This window comes from Oenanthe melanoleuca, chromosome 1 (genome assembly GCF_029582105.1).
Source record: "Oenanthe melanoleuca isolate GR-GAL-2019-014 chromosome 1, OMel1.0, whole genome shotgun sequence".
Taxonomy (NCBI): domain Eukaryota; kingdom Metazoa; phylum Chordata; class Aves; order Passeriformes; family Muscicapidae; genus Oenanthe; species Oenanthe melanoleuca.
In genome coordinates, this window is record NC_079333.1 from 71,535,609 (window position 1) to 71,558,527 (window position 22,919).

General features: G+C 34.4%; 1 protein-coding gene across 1 annotated transcript in view; it reads left to right on the top strand.

Moving 5' to 3' along the window:
* GPC5 (glypican 5) overlaps window positions 1–11,992 on the top strand; it is a 311,688-nt gene extending 299,696 nt beyond the window's left edge. The window contains exons 8-9 of the mRNA XM_056491777.1: window positions 11,348–11,498; window positions 11,988–11,992. Of these exons, the coding sequence (XP_056347752.1) occupies window positions 11,348–11,498; window positions 11,988–11,992 (156 nt within the window). The remainder of the gene's footprint in view (window positions 1–11,347; window positions 11,499–11,987) is intronic.
* The last annotated feature ends 10,927 nt before the right edge of the window (window positions 11,993–22,919 follow it).

Below are 22,919 nucleotides of genomic sequence, written 5' to 3' on the forward strand. Positions count from 1 at the left end.
GATTTCCACAGTAACCAAAACTGTCTGTAATCCATGCAATATTCATTTCACTTTAAAAAGAAAATGGTCCTTTTATGTCTCCAGATAACCTAAACAATAAAATAGTTATTAAAATGGAAATCCCGAGTTTGCATGTGCATATAAAAGGATTCAGAAAAGACAGACTAATATACCTGGAACTTTTGTGTGTGCTAGCTATAGGAATACATGTGACTTTATAAATATTTATACATGGTTCAAAGCCATCTGTCAACAATTAAAATATATGTCACATTTAATAACATAGTCTGCATAGATTAGGATTACTATAATTAGACTATTGCGCACATATTACAGCTGCAAAATGCATGAGCCAGGCTTTCTCAGGAATTTCAAAAAAGACTTCTATTTTATAATATTCTCCATGGTATTTGATTGCATCTGAATAAGTAATGCTGCAGAGAAATAGCATAGGCAGCTACTTGAACTTGAAGCTATCTTTTCTGAGAAAAGCTGTAATCTTATCACACATACAAAGACCCAATGGGATCCAAAGAATTGTTCTACCAAATCTTTCTGAGAAGACTCTGATTGTAAATGGTTCACTTCTTTATGCACCAAGAAACCTGTTCTCAAGTAATGTACATGTCTGCTCCTCCACCACTTTCATATTTCAAGGATGCCTTAATTCTTTTGAAGATTTTGAAAAACAGGCATGATGCATTTTGACAAGACTGGGCAATGGGAACTATTTTAAGAATAGTTTGGAGGCAAAGAGGATTTAAAAACACAGTCCTTCATATTTGATAAGTCTCAATTTATGCAAAGCAGTCTTACTACATGAATATAATCAGAGAAGTATAATTACACAGAAATCATGAAAATAAATCAGAACTCAAGAGTGGGGACAAGGGGCAAATTATGAGTCAGGAAGGCCTTGTTTTAACCTCATTAAGAATTCACTTGCCTTCTGGAGAGTGCTGGCACACAGTCTCAGCAACTGGAAAACTTCCAGTGTAAGAATTAAGTGTGGCATGAATGATGTACTAGAGTTTATAGTGGCATTCTGTCTGAAGGATATATTCTGAAAATGAGAAGAGTATATATTGGACCTTAAAAAAACCTCGGTAAATAATGCAGAAAATTCTGGATCTGTGTTTTTACTGTGGTGTGTTTTGTGGCAATTTCTTATTATAGGATGGGGCCAAACCAAGTCACAGATAAGGACTGGAGGTATGCTTTTGTGATTGATACTTGGTCTCATTAATGTAAGTGATTACTGATTATTAGTTATATCAGTTATATTAAGGTTCTACATAGTATCATTTATATTGTGGGGGAACAGGGGAGGGGAGATGGGACACTGCAATATTTTTGCAGAGAATCCCTGCCCACAAAAAATGCTCTGTAGACAATATTGTGGTCCATTATGACATAAATGAATACTGAAGGATTTGTTTCATACTGAGTTCTGCATTCAATTTTATAGGTGTCTACTGTCATATCATATTCTAGATCAATTTAGAATACTCTGATTTAAGGGAAAAGCACATATGCAGCTGCTGAAGAGGAAAATGTATTTTTAATGTTTCAATTTTTTGAGTATATGGGACGATTTTTCATTTGCATTATCTACAGGGCAGTAGCTAATGTAAAAGAAAAGGCTTCCTTCTATTTTATTTTTGTATGTAACTAGCTTTCAAATGTTGCTAGGAACATACTAGTTTTATGAAGTTACACAATATTGGCCTTGCTGTCAGCTTAGTCTTCATGAATTTTACACAGCAGCTGTTGCTTTTCCTCACTCACTTGAGTCCACTGATGTGAGGGTTAGAAATGTCACCAAGAAAAAGACTAAAGTAGCTTTATCATGCTGCTGCTGGATAAGGGAAAGCAGTGTGTCAGTCAGCACTGCTGGTGGGTCACCTCCACTGACTGAATTCCATTCTCTGAAATCAGTTCTCTGGATAAATCACCAATTTATTCGCTCACAATAGGGTACCAATGGAAATGTACCTCTAACAGTACAGTCACAATTTTCCTCATGATGGCATCACAAATTATTTCAATGCAGGTTTTTCTATAGTGTCTTCTGAATGGCCCTCCAGAAGAAATGTCAAGTAGCATATTCTTATAAAGTGAAAAGTGTTCCAGAAGGTCCTTCTTATAAATGGCTTAATATTATGCCCTTTTACTTGCAGATCTGTGAAGTATAAGAAGAAATCAAGACCTGAAATAGCCTGTCTGCGATTTTCATTGTCTATCATTATTCTTAATTTACTTCAGTTGTAGCATTAGATTTCTGTTTCCACTGATAATGAGAAGAAACCAGGGTTTACAGATTATTAATTCTTCAGTAAAAAAAACTGTGTCAAAGAAGAAAAATTAAGTTCTACTTTTGTAGACATAAGCTCCAAATCGCCACAAACTGGAAATACACAGGTGGACAACTGACATAGCATAGATAATTTGCTGTAGAACCCATTTCTGGCTTATTTTTCAGTAGCAATTTAATGTAAACATGTTGAAGCATGGAATAAATTTTACTCTTAAAAAAATAAAATTGAACATTTACATTTTGCTAGTGATTTTTATTTCTAGGTAACAGCCAGACTAATACCAGATTGATATTACTATGAGTAGAAATCAGTGCATGATAATGATTTTGTGGTTGTGTACTCATGTCCAGATATATGAATCTTGCAGGTTGGTGAATTCTCTTCCATTCCACAGCTTCACTGATATGCATTGGTTTCTTATTTTATTTGAAAAACTGTCCTGTGTAATGATGGCAATGAGATTATTGAAACTGGCTGTAATTCTGGTTAATTCTCCATATGATTTTCCAAATTCTAGTTGTTAACACTGAAAATGTTTGGTTTGAAACTTCCTTTGAGAAAATGTAATTCTTAAGTCATAATCAGCATTTTCGCTCACAAATAATTTGATCTTTGTCTTGCTATTTATATAGAGAGGGAACATACAGAGAAACAGTGAATTTTATATTTAGAGCATCTAGATACATGGTTGGGATCCTGCTGTGCTTTTCTCCAGTTGGTCTTGTTGTGCTGCAAGCTGTGTTGTTACCAAGCAAACAAAAATCTGTGCTGCCTGGCTAAAAGAATTTAGAATCCTCTTGGAAAACTTTTTTTTTTGTTATTTCTTTTCTATAAATCTGTTTGTACTCCAGCCTTTGCTTAGCTAAATAACTCCCAGCATTTACTAGGATTATGGTTCATTTGCATGTGCTCAGATGCCTGGAGCCATTCCAGCTGCTCGGTGTTCCTTGGTCTCCAGCCATTGCTTGAGGTCTCCTGCAAATTCTCTGTCAATCCCCTCTCACTGCATAATGCCCCAGATACTCTAGGGCATATCAAAAAGCACTGGACAACCATGTCCACAAAACTGAATCAAACTTCTAACATGCAGATTACTACTGAGGACCTTAGACACTTCACTTACAGAAAAACATGTAAATTTTTTGGCATTTACACTGAGGTGTATGATTCTGAACCCAATCCCACCCAAAATCCTGTCTCTGTTTGTTCAAATGAGTTATATCTGATCACACTATGGCTTTTTATTTAAATCAATCCTTTTTCTTACTTTTGGTTAGACCTCATTAATCATTCATTAAAGCAATCGATATTAAACTGTCTGGTGATTCACATACTCTGTTCTGGAAAGGCAGAACTTCAGTCTACTATTAGGACCAAAGAAAACTGTCTAATAAATGTGGTATATGTCTATCTATATCAACCCTTGCCAAGGAAGAAAGGTCCAAAAATTCAGATAATGATAAGGTAAAGGATAAAATTATTTTCAAATTATCTGAAAAATTATTTGTAATATCTAGTGGAGGGGGTTATAACAAATAAATAAAAAGAAACAGATGAACAGAAAAGAACAGTGGCATAAAAAATACAAGCACATGCATGGGTGGGTGAAACAGGCAAAGAATATTAGTCTCTAAACTTTAATAACATAAAATGTGACTTTGTTCTGTTATTTCAACTACTAGACAGAAATAAGAATACATGCTATTGTTCTGGGGTTTAATTTTGCACTCATTTGTTATCTTAGAAATGTCTAACTAATTTACTTAATTTTCTAAGGATAATTTAAACCTGCAGTGAAATGTTAGTGAGACATGCATTTTTACAGATGGAAATACCTAAATATTTTTTAAACAAATCAAGTTGATGGTGTGCATAACTGTGGTGGCAGGGATTGCACCAAGGGATAAAAGCCAATTTTTGCTCCTGTATTCACTCTGAACCAGTAACAACTGGAAAGAAAAGTAATTGCTCATGACAGAAGTCAAGTGGGAACCTGAGTTGGTTGGTTGCAGCTGTAAAATGCACTCCCAGATATAAAGCAAAATTTCTATATGTAACAAATTAGGAAAAGGATATTCATGAATGGACAATTCCATTTAGGAGCTGCATCTATCTTGCAAGTAAAGAGGATAAAGGGTTAGAGGACACTGCTCCTCATCCCTAGTGCTTACAAATAGCCTCTTAATAAGTGATTTACCTTAGGGTGAGTTGGTTGGTGAGCAGATGTAAGTTACAAAGTCTGAAAAATTCAGTATCTATCACTGTACCTTATTGTCCAGTTCTCTTTTATTTGTCACTGTAAATATCCCCACCAAAAAATGCAACTGTTGTATTAAATGACAGTGTTCAGGGACTGCAAGTGTCCTACTTCCTAGAGCAGAGTAACCATACCCAGGCTGCCTACTCAGAACAGTCTGTAGACTATGCTAAGGCTCAAATTGGGGTCAAGCATTTTTGTGGAGTGCTAGTTAGGTCAATTCAACTTTGTGATGGTCAGGAGGCATGCTAAGGATGGAACAAAATGTACAGTGTGTGCTTGTGCTTGAACCCATAATCTTACTGTGAGGAATTGTACCTTCAATGAAAATTGCTAGTCATTGCTACCTAATTTAGCAATTAGCTTTCTTTGAAATTTTGTTCTCTTACCAAGTGGTTTTGAATGCTACATAAATAACTACTGAGAAGAGATGCCTGGGTTTTGAAGTAGTCATTTAATAATAAGCTGGGGTGATTCTTATTTCCACTATTCAGGCAGCAACTGATTTGATCCAGAGATAATAAAGGTATATCCAGAAAGCACAAAGGGCAGGTTAAAGCTGTGTTGTGCAGCTCTGGCACTCAGCCACCTTTCTAATTTTTGCAGTTCAGTAAGCAGAATGAATGTTTATTTCTTTCTTTGTTCAACTGAGTTAGCTTAGGCTCGAGAGAAGTATTGTGTTATTTCCATCAGAATTTCAGGCTACTGGTGATTTTATGGAGAAGAATGAGTTTTCAGACTTGGAAACTACTACTTCTTGAGCTGTAGCCCTGGATCTAGGCAGAAAACAGTGGGTTTGACATAGCACTGTATGTATAGCTTATACTTTGTGTATCATCTTAAGGATATAAAGGCTATAGCTGATTAGAAATCTCATTCTCATTTTGAAAGTATTGTCAAAAAACCCAACAAAACAAAACAAAACAAAACAAAACAAAACAAAACAAAACAAAACAAAACAAAACAAAACAAAACAAAACAAAGGAGCTGATTTACTTCACACAAAGCTACAGCTTTTTATTCAAAACAATCCCCACAGGGCACTATCCTAAGGGACTATGAATTACCATACTAGTGATCTAAATACCTGTCTCCAATACAAACTGGACTTCTAATTTGGAATGCACAGTTTTGTTAAGGAAATGAAATCCTGCAGGAGAATCTGAATGAATAGTTTCTATTAGAGATCACCCAAGGAAATGCTTATTTCTAAGTATTTGGGTATGTAATGCTAAGGAGAGGTAAAAAAATTTAGCTGTTTATTCCTCTCATTTGAAAGAGTTCAAGGTAGCAATACTTCTAGAAATAATTCTTCTGGATTTGACTTGATTACCTAAATTGAATTCACTACTGGGCTCCTTTAAGATTTCCTCCAGAAGAACTTATGATGTGCACATAAATGAAAGTGAGGAAATACTATGAGTGAGCTTAGTTCATACTGAACTACAATAGAGCATCAAGGTATTTTCATTGAAATACAATACAATAAAATTTATAGAAAATCTATATTTCTCATGAAGGTTTATGATGTAGAATAAGTGAATAGGATACTAGATTTTTGTATCACATCAGTTTCAATTGTATACACCTAAATTTTATTGCCTTTCAGTGTTCATAATTCGTTAGACATTGTCCTTGTTTCAGCAGGGGTAGAGTTAATTTTCTTCCTAGCAGCTGCTATTATGCTGTGTTGTGGATTTAGGACATCATCATTACTGTTATTATTTGCCATTCCTTTTATGTCCTGCTACACTGCTTCTTTCCCAACCCACAAGTTTTGCCATTTTTCTGATTCTCTCCCTCATCCCACTGAGGGGGAGTGAGTGAAAGTCGAGTGTTCCTGCTGGGTTGAACAACAACAGAGATTAAATCACTTGTAACTTCCTGCAAGCAGAAAAATACAAAATAGAGTACACTTTTGCCATTTTGCATTTACTTACATGAATTAATACATTTTTGAGAGGCAGAAGGAGCCATTTTAGTTTTTTATTTTAACCTTATACTTATCATCTCCTTGAACTTCTGAATTAATTCATGCTTTAAGATCAAAACCTATTTGAACCAGAAAAAACAAAACAGAACAAAACAAAAAGAAAAACAAGAAACCCAACCCAAATCAAATCAAATCAAACCAAATCAAACAAAAAAAGCCCCTTGCCACAACTAGTGATAATTATTGGTTGTTATTGAAAAATTATTTTTATATAGACCAACCTGACTTTTAAAAAAAAATGTGTGATTCTGGTAGCATAGATTTTTTTATTCACTTTGAATGTTGAAATAAAAAAAATATATTTATTTTCTATTTTCATATGCTTTGGCCTGACAAGTCTTTTAAATCTGTATTTGCCATGTAGGCACTTAGAAGGCTTATAAGGCTGGTTAAAGAAATTCCTGAGATCAAGGGGTTTTTTGAGTGTACTAAAGGATGAGCTCCGTGGTTAAAACAAAAGGCTCTTTGCTTCCATTTTAATCACTGTAATGGAATTCACTTCTGGGCCATCCTGTTTGAAAAAAGACAATGAGAATGGGATTTAGGAGTAATATAACACCCCTAATCTGACTTAGTATTTCTATTTCTGTCCCCCAAGATATCCTATTAAAATCTTTGGCTAGAACACTGCTCTGGATAATTCATATTCTGCTGGCTACCCAGGACACCCACAATTAATTTACGAAACAGAATATTTTGTCTTTTAATATGCATGTAATACAATATTTAGACTTGCAAATTCACTTTTGTATTTTATTACTGTATGTGTTTTAAAATTCATGTAATTACCTCACTTGCCAGATGAGATTCTCTTAGTTTGTCACTTCTTTTTGTTATTTAGTAGTTCTCCAGTTCTTGTGGCAGTAAAAGATTTATCATTGCCACTTTGTTTTGCATTTTGCTTTCCAGATCACCGGTAAAAGTCTTAAATAATCTTGAAAGATTACAAAGCTCTATAGGACTGTGCAATAATCATATGTCCTCAGTGATAATTTTCCTAATTATGCTCAGTCTCTGAGATTTGTTGGGAAGCTTCAAGTCCCCTCGCAAGGTGTCTCTGTAGCTGCTGTAAGCAGTTCATTTTCTTACCAAAATGTTACAGAGCAGTGAGTCATGTATTTACAGAACCCTGGAAGTACTTTAATACAACAGTGTAACTTCTGTAATGCAAATATTTTCATTCTAAAAGGTGAAATATCACAAAATTTATTAATGGTACTTTTTGGGATTATAGCCTTTTCCAGAATTGCTTTTGGGTTGAAGAAAGCATTCCACTAAGCCATCAGTGCAAGTCCTGAGAGATATTTTGTCAACTGAGCACTAAAACATCTAAGAGGGAGGCCAAAGCTATGCAGGGAAGCTGTGAAGTTGAACACTCCCAAGACCTTTCAGTTCATTTACACCCAAATCAATCTCCCACACACATGTACCACAGTAGTGGTGCACACATTTTCTGGGAAAATAAAATGCCACCAGCAGAGGACATGCTTTTGATGCCAAAGTCTTAGTTCAATAAACTTCCATCATCATTAAGAAGAAGCAAATCTGGAATATTGGTGTATCTACTGCAGTGGTGAACTAACCCTTGACATAACTCCTTTAAATTAACAAGGTTACCAATAATATTTTCTGCCTCCTTCATTGAAATTTAAAGATAATAATGTGTGATTAAACTCATGGGTTTTGGGGTTTTTGAGACAAAAATTTGATAGAATGGAAAAAATTTTAGGCAAAATGAAAAGAGAAAAGGCTATTTTACACTATGACACAGCAGGAAAACATTGTACTTTTTTGAGGAGCAGATATTGTACAGCTAGTAACTCTCCCTCCTCATTCAGCTGAAAGACTCATTAAGTGTATATAACAAAAGTTTCTAGTTATAACATGTACTTACTTTCCTCATAAAGAATAGCTTTGGAAAAAGTGCAGCAGAAGAGAACAATTCTTTTAAACAACTTTTATCTTTATTTATAGTGTGAATTTCTGTTTAATGAAGAACTATATGGATTTCTGTTTAATGAAGAATTTATACTAGATCCAAGGCTTGCTTAGTAGAGAGCCAGCACTGAGATTTGTGAACTTATATGGAGACAGTATTTCTTCCTGTACAATTATGGAGACCTAAAAGAATAACAAAGTCCAAATAACAAACGAGCTTACTCATTATTTAATCTCTACGTTTTCAAGTACAGAGAAAAGTTTGGAAAAAGTTAAAGAGCACTTTTTTCAATATTGAACCTACCTTTAAAGCATTTAAGTCGGATCATCCATATTTCCATATTTCCATATTTCCATATTTCCATATTTCCATATTTCCATATTTCCATATTTCCATAAATCATCCATAAATCAACAATGCATAATAATGAAAAAGGAAGAAAGAAAGAGTAAAGAAAAACAAATAAGTTGCACTGAAATTTAAAGAAGCTACAAATTACAAAATCTTATTTAGTCAATATATTTCTAAGACTGAGAAGAGATGTAGAGGAGGATGCATGTTCTCAGGCTGAAAAAATGTGTGTATATATATAAACACACACACATAGGTATATATACACACATATATATACATACACCAGATATGTATGATGTAAGTATATGGTTTTATATGTATATGGTATACTGTAGAAAATTTGGCAAGACCTTTTGTTTGAAAAACTGTCTTGCTGGAAGTTCCTGCCCACATTTATACCACAGATCTCAGGGATAAAGAGCACCTTATCATACAACTGGCCCTGGGAATGTGTCACAATATGAACTGGGGAGAAAAATAAGTGTGGTCTTTAAGTGAGTGCAGTTCATTAAGCAGTCTGTGTTTTATTTCAATAAATACTATTTTGTAGAAGTATGGCAAGGATTACACAATGAGCAGGCAGCAGAGCAGTAGTACCAGGGAGCTTTTTTTCCTCTTAGCTGGGTAGTTTTTCTTTCAGGTAGCATATAAATGCCTAATAAAACTTTTGAATTAAAAGTGCTGCATAAATTGGTTCTACTAATTCAGTGGTGAGTGGCATTCTCCTGCTCTTGCACAGAGGAGCAAGTAGATTTTATAGAAGCATTGAGGTTTATCTGAATGATCTAATAGTAGTGATTAAAATATTTTTTGTTGGGCACTGTACAGCACTTAACAGATCAAGTTGTCTGGAAAGGGACTCCGTAATCTGAAATAAACTCAATATATAGGTTGAATATATTAACCTAGTATCTTGTTAAACAACAAAGCAAACACATTTTTGAAGGTATAAAACAACTGACTCTGTTTCTAACTAATTAGTAACTTTTTTAAGGAGAAAATACTATCTGATTATTAAATTAAAGAATCTGTGACAGTGATATTTTGGCCAGTGTAAAGAAGTCTTCCTAGACTGAACATGAGTAATGCACAAACCTGTACAAACTGGTATTTTGGATGAGATGAGGTCGTAAGAATTAATAATGTTTGTAAGAACCTGGATTTTTATAGGTTATGGTGTTTATATTTATCTGACAGATAAACTGAACTGAATCTGACTGGGGAAGAGGGCACATTGTGTATATATGACAGTTGTACCACCAAGTATTTAAAAACTGTATGACAGCACTTGCACATTTGATAAATGAGAGAGATTAACATTATTCAGGTGATTGCTCAGGGCTGCTCAACAGAGTGGAAAAATGTTTTAAACAAATCTCTGCTGGTTTCTGACAAACCATGCAGATTGGCCATCTCTATAGTGAGAAATGAAAAGGATCCAGAGAACAATCTTATTTACTGGAACCAAACCATGTACACTGCTTAGGCCAGTATCAGCTATCCCTTTGTTTTATTTTATCTCACTTTTATTAGTTCTGCCAAAGTAATGCCTGGATGTCTTTTGGAAATAGTTCTCTCCATGCTAGCCCTGCCTCCAACTGTACCAGTTTGTTCTGCTGTTCCTTGGTCAAGCATTTGATATCATTCCAACCCCATTTTTTTTTTCTTCAGCTTCTACCAGGTTTCCATATGACATACCCAGAGCAGAGAAGTATTGTTTTGGATTCAACAATATAGAGCTGCAACATAGCTTTCATACTATTTAAGATATTTCAAATGTGAAAATTTCACATAAAATAATAAATGAATCTTAAGTCTCTGTAGACACTACATGGATCTTTAAAAGATCCAGGTCCAGCTGTTAAGTAGCACAGATGCTGTCTGCTCTAAGTGGACCTATACAGAAAGGGCAACAAACATTTTAGTGGGGTCTGTTGTAGTAGAAATAAAGGCAACGATTTTAACCTGGAGGAGGTTTCATTTAGACCACCTATAAGGAAGAAGTTTTTTGTAATGAGGGTGGTGAGATGCTGGAACAGACTTCCCAGGAATGTGGTAGATGACCCAGCCCTGGAAATATTCAAAATCAGGTTGAATGGGCTTTGAGCAGCCTGATGTATTTGGAGATGTCCCTGCTTATTGCAGGGGAATTTGGCCTAGATGGCTTTTAAAGATCCCTCCCAACCCAAATTTTTCTATTATTCTATGTCCTTATCCATTCCATTTGGCCTCTGGGCCAGAAATTTGAACCTGATTTTCTTTTATAGTGATAAAGACATTTTGTGGGTTAATTAAAACTAAAATATACATCTCCAAATATCACTCTTTTAAATCTATCTATAAGTCAGGGTTAAAAAAAAATGAAAATCAGAATTCTCATTCTGTTGATCCTGAAATTTCCTTTTCAAATCAGGAAATAAAATTTTGGATACCCACTGAAGCTCTCCACATGTGCTGCTAACTTGCATACTATATCTTGTCTTCAGCTGTTGCAGGGCAAATATGACAGATGGGATCTCCAACAAGCAGGCAGTGGTGGAGGTGTAGATGAACAAATCAGTGGTGATTGTGATGATGAAGATGGTTGTGGAGAGTCTGGAAGTGGAGAATTCAAAAGAGTCCTGAAAATGACAGACCGTAAGTCCATGATTCTGTTTCCTTCATGCATTTCAGCAGTGAACTAGCATATTTTCCACTACTACATGCCACTGAATTACCTTGGAAAAGATGTGAAAAGTTGTCTGTGTAGTGTTTCCAAGATTTACAGGATTAGGCCTTCAATTACAGGATTTCTGTGAGCACAGTTAACAATATGAGCATCAACTTCATCGTGATACATGTTAAAATATACTTGGCATAACACAGACTTAACACAGTGTTTTAGTCAAATAATAGGTGTACGGTGACATATCCCTCTGAGTTATTACATTAACATAAGAGATTTGGCAGTTACAAAGAGAAACTCTACTAATTTTTGATGGAACTGTGGCAGACTATGAGGTTTGGTGCATGTAGCTGCATTTCATGGAGAGCTATTGGAGCCAATGTACTGTAGCACTCAGCAGTAATGCCACTGCTGTTTCTTATGCATCTTTCCACTTTTCATACAGTTTTGTTTTTATGTAGTTTGAAGGTTTGTTTGGTTGCAGTTTATTTTTATTTTGTTTATTCTCTGAAACACATTTGTAATAATTTTTATGTAAAATCTTATGGTCATGCACTTGAATGGCATAGAGCTCCAGCCATAAGCAAAATAAGTTACTACCTCTCTGAATCATTAAATTTTTCAGCATGTGTTATTTCTCAGTAGAAATTTCTGTGTAGAAATATAGGAAGAGATGGTGGCAATAGATGAATTTTTAAATCTAAACTTCTTTCTACATTTTGCCTTTTTTCCTGCATTTTGCATTATCTACATTCACTGAATTTGAGGGTGCTGCCTGTTTTCAGACTTAGGTGTGAGGCAAAGGTCCTTTTTGTCTTGACATTAAAGAGGCAATTTAAAAATTTCTTTTTGAACTGCTGGAAAAATGTGACAGAACATTCTGGGGCATGCCTTAACAAGTCAGTTTGGAATCAGCCTAATCTTGCACTGACACTTAGTCTATACATTTTCAAGTCCTACTAGAAGTCTAGATGGGATTTTGAGCAATATCCAAAAAAGTTTGGGCACTTACTTCGTTAGAGTGCCCTTGGAGTTTTAACTTTGGAGGAAGAAGTTAGGAGTTCAAATATTTAAAACCAGATGTTCTTTGTAATACTGCATATATCTTATATCTATTTGATAATGACACACTGTGGTATTGAAGAACTATAAAATAGTCTTAGAATGTGACTAGAGCTATTAAGAAAGTATTAAATGACTAGAGAATTTTAAGAACAGTATATTTTATTTCACTCTCTTCTACTGCATTAGAATTTTCTTCATATTGATATATTTAATGCAATCTTTTCAAAATGTCAAAATTATAATTAGCCTTCATATTCTCTTTATACTACATCTTCTGAATTGCTAGAACTATAAGCTATGTTAGGCATAGTGAAATTTGCACATAATTCTGTTTCATTTGAACTTTTTCTAAGATATTATAGAGCAAAAATATGAATCTATACTGTTTGATATTTTGACTTGTTCATAAATCTTGAGCTACGAGTACCTTCCATGAGCTGTTGAGATTTCATGGATTTATGCTGGCATGTATTTCCTTTTTGGAATTCAACTTAAAAGTTGTCTTTAATGTGTACCAGAAGGAGACCTACTTTTTTCTGGGGCATCAGATATGGACTGTCCAGCAGAACAGGTAAAACACTCAATTTTGTAGAAATTTCTTACAATATAGGTCAAGAAAATGTTTTTGGTTCTTTTCCACTTGTGCCCTTAAGTATATTTTAAAATGTATGTTTAAGACAAATGAAACAGGTGTTTGAAAAATTCTTCAATCGCATCTCTGTGATGTATGAGTAGGACTGTGGGAGTTTAAAATCAAGTTTAAAGTGGAAAACAATATACCTTAGTAAGAAAACAAAATTATTTTCTCAAGATTTAAGACTTTATATGAGGAACTAGAGTTGAAAAAAAATAAACATAATAAGAATTTAGGCTTATATTTTTAATTTCTATATTTTACATATAATTGTGCAACATTTATAATTTTGTGTTATTTTTTTCACTTTGGGTGACTGGTATCAATTAAAACCTAAGAAAGATTTTAAAGTCCTTGTTTTAAACTGAAAAAACTTGATTCACTATGATGATATTGCTTACAGCTCCTTGAAAAGCATGTCTGAATTTCAGGTAAGCCCAGAAGTTGACCACAGTATGTTTGATCCTCAGCTTTATCTTCTCTATGGAGTCATACAGTTAGTGTTACTTTTCCTTATCAAGAATCTTTCTGCATTCTTTTACTTCTGGACAACTTTGCTGTCTCTCATAACCAGACAGGAAAAAAAGGGGGATTGCTACATATGTTTTCCATAGTTGAGTTTAGAGGTCCTAGCCATAGCCCAGGCTCTCTTTTTGGTAACTTCAACAGACCTTTTCACCAAGAAGATAATCCTGTATGTAAAAATCTTAATAAGCAATTAAAGTATGATACAGAACCAGCACCTTTTATTACATTGCTGTGTATAAAAATAAAGTATAAAGACACATGCACCTTTTTTTTTTTTGATGCTATGTCCTTGCCTTTTGGACATGTGTCTGATACTCAGACCCAGAAGAAGCAGAGAGGAGGGAGGGGATATACTTATGCCAAAATGAACTTGTACTTCCAATTTTATGTGTACACATAGCTTGTGAAGTGAAATATTATTTGTTTCCACACTCAGTGCTAGAGATGTAAGAATATATTTCATTTGGTGCTGAAGACTGACAAATGTGTGGTGACAGGCTTTAGAAGGCCAGTGAAGAGATCTGGTATTTGTAACACAGAAGTGATAGCCTTGCATTGCAAAAATGTTTAAAATGTGTTATATAAAAATCTAGTTTTTCTATCAGTCAATCATTACATTATATTCAATGTTTCAGAGTGCTACAATTGTGCTGACTGGTTTGCTCTTTCATAAGTACTTTTAAAATATGGTAAATCAGTGCAGCTATTTGAAGAAATGGTACTAGAAAGGAATGTGTACTTTAAATGTATAAAATAAACAGTAGTATAAAGTCTTGACACTTCATTTGCTAGTTTTATTCTCCTCTAACCCGGGAGCTCCCCCAGGACTATTTCATGCGTCACAATGAATTACCTCTTCGAAAACCCCTGCAGAATGCAGCAGTAATAACAACAAATACTTATCACCTACATATTGATTTGGATCTGTTTTCAAATAGCTCTGTGTGGAAGGGCTAATCCAAATATCACTCCACTGAGTTTTCTCAGTACCACTCATCAAAATTCTCATAATACTTCTAGCAAGACCACCGATTCTCTGAAAAGTGCTCTTCCACTGGTTTGTCTTTCTTTGCACATTTTCACATGCAGCACACACGTTTCTTTTCTGCAGCCAGAGATCTCCTGTTTCAGGGCTCCAGTATGCAGAAATAGCGAGGATATCTTTGTGCTTAAGGTATATATGGGCAAAGCTTGTATCCTACTTTTTTTTTTTAATCTCACCTGATATTCATCCTCTTTGAAGTAAGTAGTCTCCAAAATGTTTCATTTCTCAGGCTTCTTAATCTGTAGATTATTATTATTTTCTTGTTCAAATCATGCTGCAGAGGTAAAGGATAAGGCTTTATGTTGTGATCTCTATATAAATAAACCAGTCTACATCTCTTACCTGACATTATACTACATTCTGAAATCTCATACAGCCTTTTTCCTCTTTCTGCTCTTTCACCCACTTCAGTATAGCTACTTTTGTCATTGTTAAATCTGATTCTGTTGGCATATTCTGGGACCAAAACTACTTAAAGCTGGCAATAAAATCTCCATTATGATGTCTACCATCTGTTAAATTCTTTTAAACTCTCATCTACATTCTGTTACCTCAGTAAAGTAAGACATCCCTTATGTCTGAGTAGGATTTCAGGTTTTATTTACACACAAGAGTATTCTCCTTAATTCCTGAATGTTAATGTGAGGTGTTATTCAGGTGTCTTTGGATGGGCTACATGACTTCACTGTTCATAGTTCACTCAGTTCAGAACATCTCAATTCTATTAAAAATGAATAAGAAAAATAAAAGTTCTTGCTGTGAATGCCACCCTTGGTCTAAATATTGCACTAATTTTTAACAATAACATTTTCATAGGCAACTGTTAATTGAGAGGCTGGGGGGTCTCTCCCTTCACATAAAGACTGCATAATCTGAGCTCTTTTCTCTCATGCCCTTGGCTTTTGTGTAGCTGAAAATCTTTTGAAGAGAAAGATTTCTTGAAATTAGCACACTCCCATGAAAAATTCCAGCAATTCCAGAATTAGTATTTACTTTAGGGAAGAAGATATATAGATTGTCAACACATATGAAGTTCAAAGATTTTTCTGTGTGCATGATCAAGTGTTGGCAGAAAAATACGTGATGATATAAATTATTGAAGCATTAACAAAGCCAAAGGATGAACAAGTTCCAAAGATTTCCACAAAAAAAAAATCCCAAAACAAAACAAAACAAAACAAAACAAAGCAAAAAACCAAAAACAACAGACCCCCAAAAAAACAAAACCAAAGAACCCCAAAAAACCCCAAAACCAACCAACCAACCAACCAAACAAACAAAAAAACCCCAAAACTCCTTTTATATTCCTAACCATAGACCATCACCAACCAATGAAGTGTGAACAGGTAAAGTTGCCAGATATGTAAAAACATATGAAGCACTGTGGTGGGTTAACAGGTACCAGGTGCCACCAAGCTGCTCAGCACTGTGAGGGCTGATATGGGAAAATGAACTCCAGCTCAGCCTGAACCAAGACAAGCAGTGAATGAAAAACCAAAAGGATTCCATTTAAAATACCTTGTAAAAACTGAGAAAAGTTACAATACAATTTTCTTGTGCAATATTTTGCAAAAAGGTGTGACCTGCATAATGATATTATGCATTGGGAAAAAGTTAAAGTTGATATTTCAATTTTTGGCTGTTTTCTATTTAAAGAGCATCATCTCTCTCTCTTAACACATTTTCTCATGAGTCAATATTTGTACTTCTTGAGTGATAAATTTAACCTGAGTAACGGATTGAAACTGTACTGCCAGGTTGAATTGTTAATTCAGAAACAAATAACGGGAAGGGTTATGTAAAATTTGCTGAGGGAATTTACACAGAGACAGAAATAAAGTCAGGTAATGCAAAATTTTGTATTTTGCAATGGTGTATTTTTTGCCTTGTATTAACATGTTACATCCACATGAAGATTTTTATCCAGTAGCTATCAAACACAAACAGAAATACAATTGCTCTTCAGAGGTTTTAAGTTATCATTTAGTGTTTAGTGAGCAAACTCACTGGTCTAAAACAGCACATCAGAGCCATTCCATTATTACAAACTATTTTGCTGGGAATTACCTTATAATAATACTACTAATTCTGAAGTTACCAGAAATCTGGAGCCTTTTACTAAATGTATTATTTCATGGAATGGATGTGTAAACATTTGTACTCACAGTTCCCAGTAAAGAAACAAACTTCTGGCAAAGTACTAATATTTATTGCTGTCTCATCCATTCTTACATATTTCCTTAGGAAAATTACAAGATAATAGGTGTCATAGCTACTTATCAGGATAAAGACTATAGGTCTTCAAGAGCTCCTTCTTGGAATAATCAGAAAAATACAGAATATGGTATTGTGTGGTCAAGGTGTAACACAGGTTGTGCATCATCAGAACTGCTATGCTATACATCAGAATAGAGTTGGTATCTTGGTGGAGATAGACACTTAATATGGTAATGAATTAATAAAAGAGTAATTTATTAGCCTGGAGAACAATAAGGCTCCAGTTAGCTCCTCTCCATGGATTTATGCATTCCCTTCTGACTTTACACCAGCATGGACATCCTTCAGGCTATTTCCTTGGATTGAGAGAGGGGGAAAAAACCCCCAAATTCTTGTGATTAGTCTTGCAGATAATAAATATCTCAAAGCTTTCAATCAACAAGTTAAATACTAAATGAAGAACTAATACACCATTTCCTTATTTCATCTAAATCTTATGCCAAAAAGCACAGAAGCAATTACAGAGAGACAGAAAGCCAAGTGCAGGTACAGCCCTTGCTCAAATTGACCTGACAGTGAATGTCAGGTTTCCTACTGTGGACTATAAGATTTAATTTTGAATGGTACTCTTAAGAAAAGTGGAGAATAAAAATACCTTCTGTGTGAAAGTTTTTGCCCTACTTAAGGCAAGGCTGTATTCCCTATTTCGAAATGGAGTGGATTGTTTTGTGAGTTCCCTCATTCCCACTTCCTCCTCTACAAGGATCTTTCAGACATGTCTCAAAGATAAGCCACCAGCTATAAACAGAATTTTGAGATGGGGAATACAAACAGACTTTTTCTTGATGGATTCATCAGATTGTAAAAAGCCAACATTCAGTTCTTTAAAATGCATCAAAAACAATCATCAAATGCCAGTTTTTCTAGCTAAGCAAGAAATGGTTAACCATATCCATTCCACAAACCCAGAATAAAATGTGAGTATAAATGCAAATGGTTTATGTGATGCCATAGGAGTTGTGTTATTTACTAATCCAATCCCCTCAAATGAGACAGTAGAAAACCAGTTAAGGCTAATCCTTCAAAAAGCAGCATACTATCCCAAGGACATTGTTTCCTACCTTTACCTATTGTAAGTGTCTCTCTTTGGTGCAAGTGTCTCTCTGGTGTGTAGTTATTTGGATACAGTAGGAGATAATAATCAGAATAAGTCTCTACAGCTATGGTTAAAGCCTTTCAGCTGGCATAAAAACTAAAACCAGAGTAACCACTTCACTAATGTGTGACATGAACTTAGATATTTTTTTTTCCCTAAAAAAAATTCTAAAGTTTTATGATTCTCCCATTAACAGAGAAGAACTTTGAAAATCTCATCAAGGGAACAACTCTTAAAAAAATAAGTGTACCATCTTTTTTTTCTTTTTTTTTTCTCTTTTTTCTTTTTTTTTTTTTTTTTTATACAAGACATTAAAATTCCTTATCTATTCTATATTAGGTTATGTACTATTTATTTTTGCATGTGCATCTGATATATGCAAAATCAAGTCAAAATACATTGGTAGTTTATGCAAAATATGGTTAATTGGAAAATAATAAGGCTAATGTGTTAGATTTGATTTTAGTTCTGATTGACTTTTTTCTGAGTAGGCATCATTTCACTGACATCATATGAGTTTGTATTTTCCAGAGAGACCACATAATAAGTTTAGTGGAGTTACAAATTTCTAATTGTAGTTTTAAAGACATTACCTTATAATAATTTCACCACTACTGAAACTGCCAGAAATTTAGAGCCTTTTAATGCATGTATTATTTCATTGAACCAGTGTCACTATTATATTTTAATAATTTCTGATTATTAATTTATTATCATTCAAAAAATAAATATTAATTATCTGTTAATGTGTTCTTTGAAATGTGTTTTGTAATGTATTAAGGATATGAAAATTATTTTATGACTCCAGATCACTGTATTCAAACACCTTTACTGTTTTATCAAATATTTCCAGTAATGGATGAGAATTTACACTGTTTTCTCTGATATAAAACAAAAATGACATGGTGTTTTCCTGAAAAAATACATTCCGTTTAATAAATTGTTTTTTAAATCAATCCCTTTCTCTAGTAGTGATGTCTAATCCTCAAAGACCTGAGAGTTTTTACTTCAAATAAGCCCTCAAAAGTCAATGTATCTTTAAAAAAACAGACCTTCTGAATAGTCACTTTCATCTCCAGTTATCTTTATGACTGATTTGATTTTGCCTAGAAGATATTTCTATAAGAAATTCTTCATAATTTTGACGTTTTCTTTTTAAGTCTGTTCATATTTTCTTTTTTTTTTTTTTGGCAGGAGGAGGGGAAGAGCAGCAAGGAGGGGAGGTGCAGCATCTCACTCTTGCTATTCCATTTTCCATACTGCCTGTGATAGCTTTTATTATTCACTGTAGATGATTATTTTACTCTTCCAGTTTACTTCTACTCTAGTGACCAAAAGCCTCAAAATGAATTGCCTTTTTGGGTTTGTTTTGGTAGAAATTAACTGGTTTTATTGCTTTGAATGAGAGAAAATATAAAGCTAACCTCTGTGTAGTTTGAAACTATTATAATATTCTAGTAAAAATTCCTTTAAATGGTCAGATTAGCTACTTCAAGTTTACAGTAAAAATGCTACCTGTTGCCATCCAAAATCTAAACATGAATATTAGATGACAGCCACAGCCTACTGTCCATTTCTTTTTTTCCTTAGAATGCAATCCTACTTAAATAACAACTGACACAGAGACAGGATTATTCTTCATGAGCTGAAAAATTTGATCATCTTTTATAGTCACTGTAAAGATATAAACAGGTATCACTGAAAATGAGTAAACATGAGGGCACAGTTCATTAGGCCTACATTAAGCATGTACATTAAGATGAGAATTGTGCCCTACAATCCTTATTTCTCTCTACTTATTGTAAAAGGACAAGCTTTAGTAGCTTAAGTACAGATATGTAAAGTTAGTTAGAAAATCCCTTCCTGAAGTTAGGTTCTTTAGCATTCACTCTGGTTCTGATTTAATATTGATTTTTATTTTTAGATAATGGTTAAATGTCTTTCAGTTTGCATCCCAGCCTTATTGTCAGTATCACTAATTACTTCTTGCAACAAAAAAATAGAGGGGGTACATGCAAATACAGCTAAGAAGACCTGTAACACAGAATTCATGTTGTCTCAAAGCCCTAGTTTGCTGGGAGAAGAAATCATTCTTATTTTCCATCATCTGTGATGGAGAAAATGGCTACTGGTGAAAAAAAAAATGGGAGTATCTGTAAACCCCATGGTGTGCTTCGTTATCAAACTGTCTTGATACCTTTTAGACCTGATTCTCCTTTTAGATTTTGAACACAAAAATAAATATAAAGCCACAGCAACCCAAAACTTTCACAGCCACTACATGAATAAGGAATTATTTAACTGAATCAAAAAAGAATTGTAAAACACTTTTAAAATCTACTTAGGAAAGAATCTGCCCTTTTTCAAAGTTGAGAATCATATCAGACTGTTATCTTTCTATTTCCTAAAGAGACTGTAACCATGATAAATGTCACACTTTGGTTTCCTCAAAGGTGATTTATAGTCAAAGGTAGCTCTTCGGCCTGTCATGCATCTCCAGCCTTTATTATATTCTTTCAGAAAAGCAAAGTGTGTGTGATCTCCTGAGAGTTCCCTTTGCAACCTGTGCAGAGACTGAAATTAGATTAGTTTCATATTTGTGTCCTCCACTATTAATGATTATAACTCCAATGCCTTGACTAATCTGCTTCTCAGTAATTCATGCTCAAACCATTTGCTAACTTTTAAATAAAAGAGAACCAATTAATTTTTGTTTGCTACAGAAACTTAGCACTGTCTTTTTCCCCATGAAACAATAAGGGAGATACAAGCCTAAGAAAGATCTAGATCTTAAAATCTGCAAAACGTGGAGATATATATATATCTGTGTGTGTGTGTGTATGTATACACTTATATAAATCATCAGAAGTTCCTTAAAAAAAGAGTGAAACTATTCAAAGTACTTAGTCATGACCTGTGTTCTGTAAAATAATGCAGCTGGAAGGCAGCAAGTCTTTTGTTGTTTTAAAGGGAAGTGGAAAAAAAAAAAGAATTCCAATCTGATTTAGGGTTGTGATGTCTCGTTTCTACAATTAGTCCAGTAATAGGCACTAGTACTGATTGTAAGTTGCTGGGATGAAATGTATGGAAAAGGTTTTTGCAAGGCTGTGTGGAAAAGTGTTTTACAAGGCAAAACCTAGAGCAGAAGCCTTATTGGAAGGGTGGGACTCTGCTGCTTCGACACTCTTAGCACATCATTTCTGTAGGTCATCACTGGTTTATTTTGATTATATGAACTTTGTTTCCAGTGTCTATAGCAGAAGCTAGCTCAGATTAATTAAACCTTATACTCTAGATGCTTATGGTTAGATAAATTAAACTGGACATAAATTCCATTTGTTGGGTTTTCCAAGGTTAGCTAACTAGAGCAACTTTCCCAGGTATTGGCCAGTAGCAGTGAGGTTAGACATGCTTAATGTGAGTTATTGTTCTTACTTAGAGCCCCATTAAGCAGACACTTCCCAAGTCCAGTAGATGTGCTTAAGGAAGGGAAAAATCTCCTTTATTGTGATATACAGTTGCAGAGAGAGAAGGTTATGCCACAGCTCAAGAGACACAGACTTCATCAAAACATCTTTTGTGGAACCATGTAGTCACTGGCATTTTTTATATCAAGCCCATTACATCTCTGAAACATGGATCTTTTCTGCCATTTGAATTCCTTTCTCAAGTTTATGCTGCCTGCAGTCACCCCCAGGTGAAGTACAAGCTGAATTTAGAGTCTCTTGAGTAGCTGCTACATTTCTCATAAAGGCATATGATTTGGGCTTGTTCTAAACAGGGAGAGACCATATGGAAAGATAGGTCAGATTTCTAGAAATGACAAGGAACACTTCTTTTGATTTTATTATCACTAATCCCTAAGGACTGTGGACATAAATCAATCAATGTCATTTTAATTCAGGGCCAAATGACTGAGATCTGGCCTGGAGAAGCAAAAAGGTAGCCTTGAGAAGAGGGATAGAGTGAAATAAAATGTGTAAGAGTCAGAAACTACCAAAGAGTGGATTTTTTTGTGGAAAATGTTCGATTGAGATGTCCGAATAAGAACAAGTCTGGAGAGAGAAGGTTGTAAGAGAGAAATGCAGAAATGTGCTTGTACACTACCTTTACCATGTCTCTCCCACTCTTTTTCACTTTTTTCCCCAATGTTCAGTCTTAAATAGAAATTCTCATGGATGCTGGATCAATGGATCTTGTGACCATCTTTGAGATGTGGGAAACAGCTAATGGCACTTGCACAGCTGATAGTGATGTAGTATAATATTCTTAAGAGAATCTTATGGATTGTAACTGACATTTAGAAAATATGTCAGTTGCTAGAGTGGAGACAGCTGTTAAAAAAACTGCTTCTGAAATGTCAGGGAGCAAAACCAGAATGTGGAGTTGTTCTAAAGGGAAGAAGCTACATATGAGCTAAATACTGCAAAATAATAATTGATGGCATACTGTGTTGGTGCCTTACAAATATAAACACAGTCATTAGGAAAACGAAAAAGAACTATTACTTATTTCCTAAAAAAATTGTTCAGCAAAAGCTATTTATAGACAAAAATATTGATCATGTATTGTGACTTGCTGAAGACCTTAAGATTTATGAAAACATTTTGTTTGTTAAGTGTTTGCTAATTAAAAGGGCACATCAGGGATTTTGTTTCCAATAACTGAAAATGCCTACTTATATATTTAAATGAAGATAATAAGGGACTTGAATAGGTTTGTTTTCAGGTTACAATTTGCTTATCTCT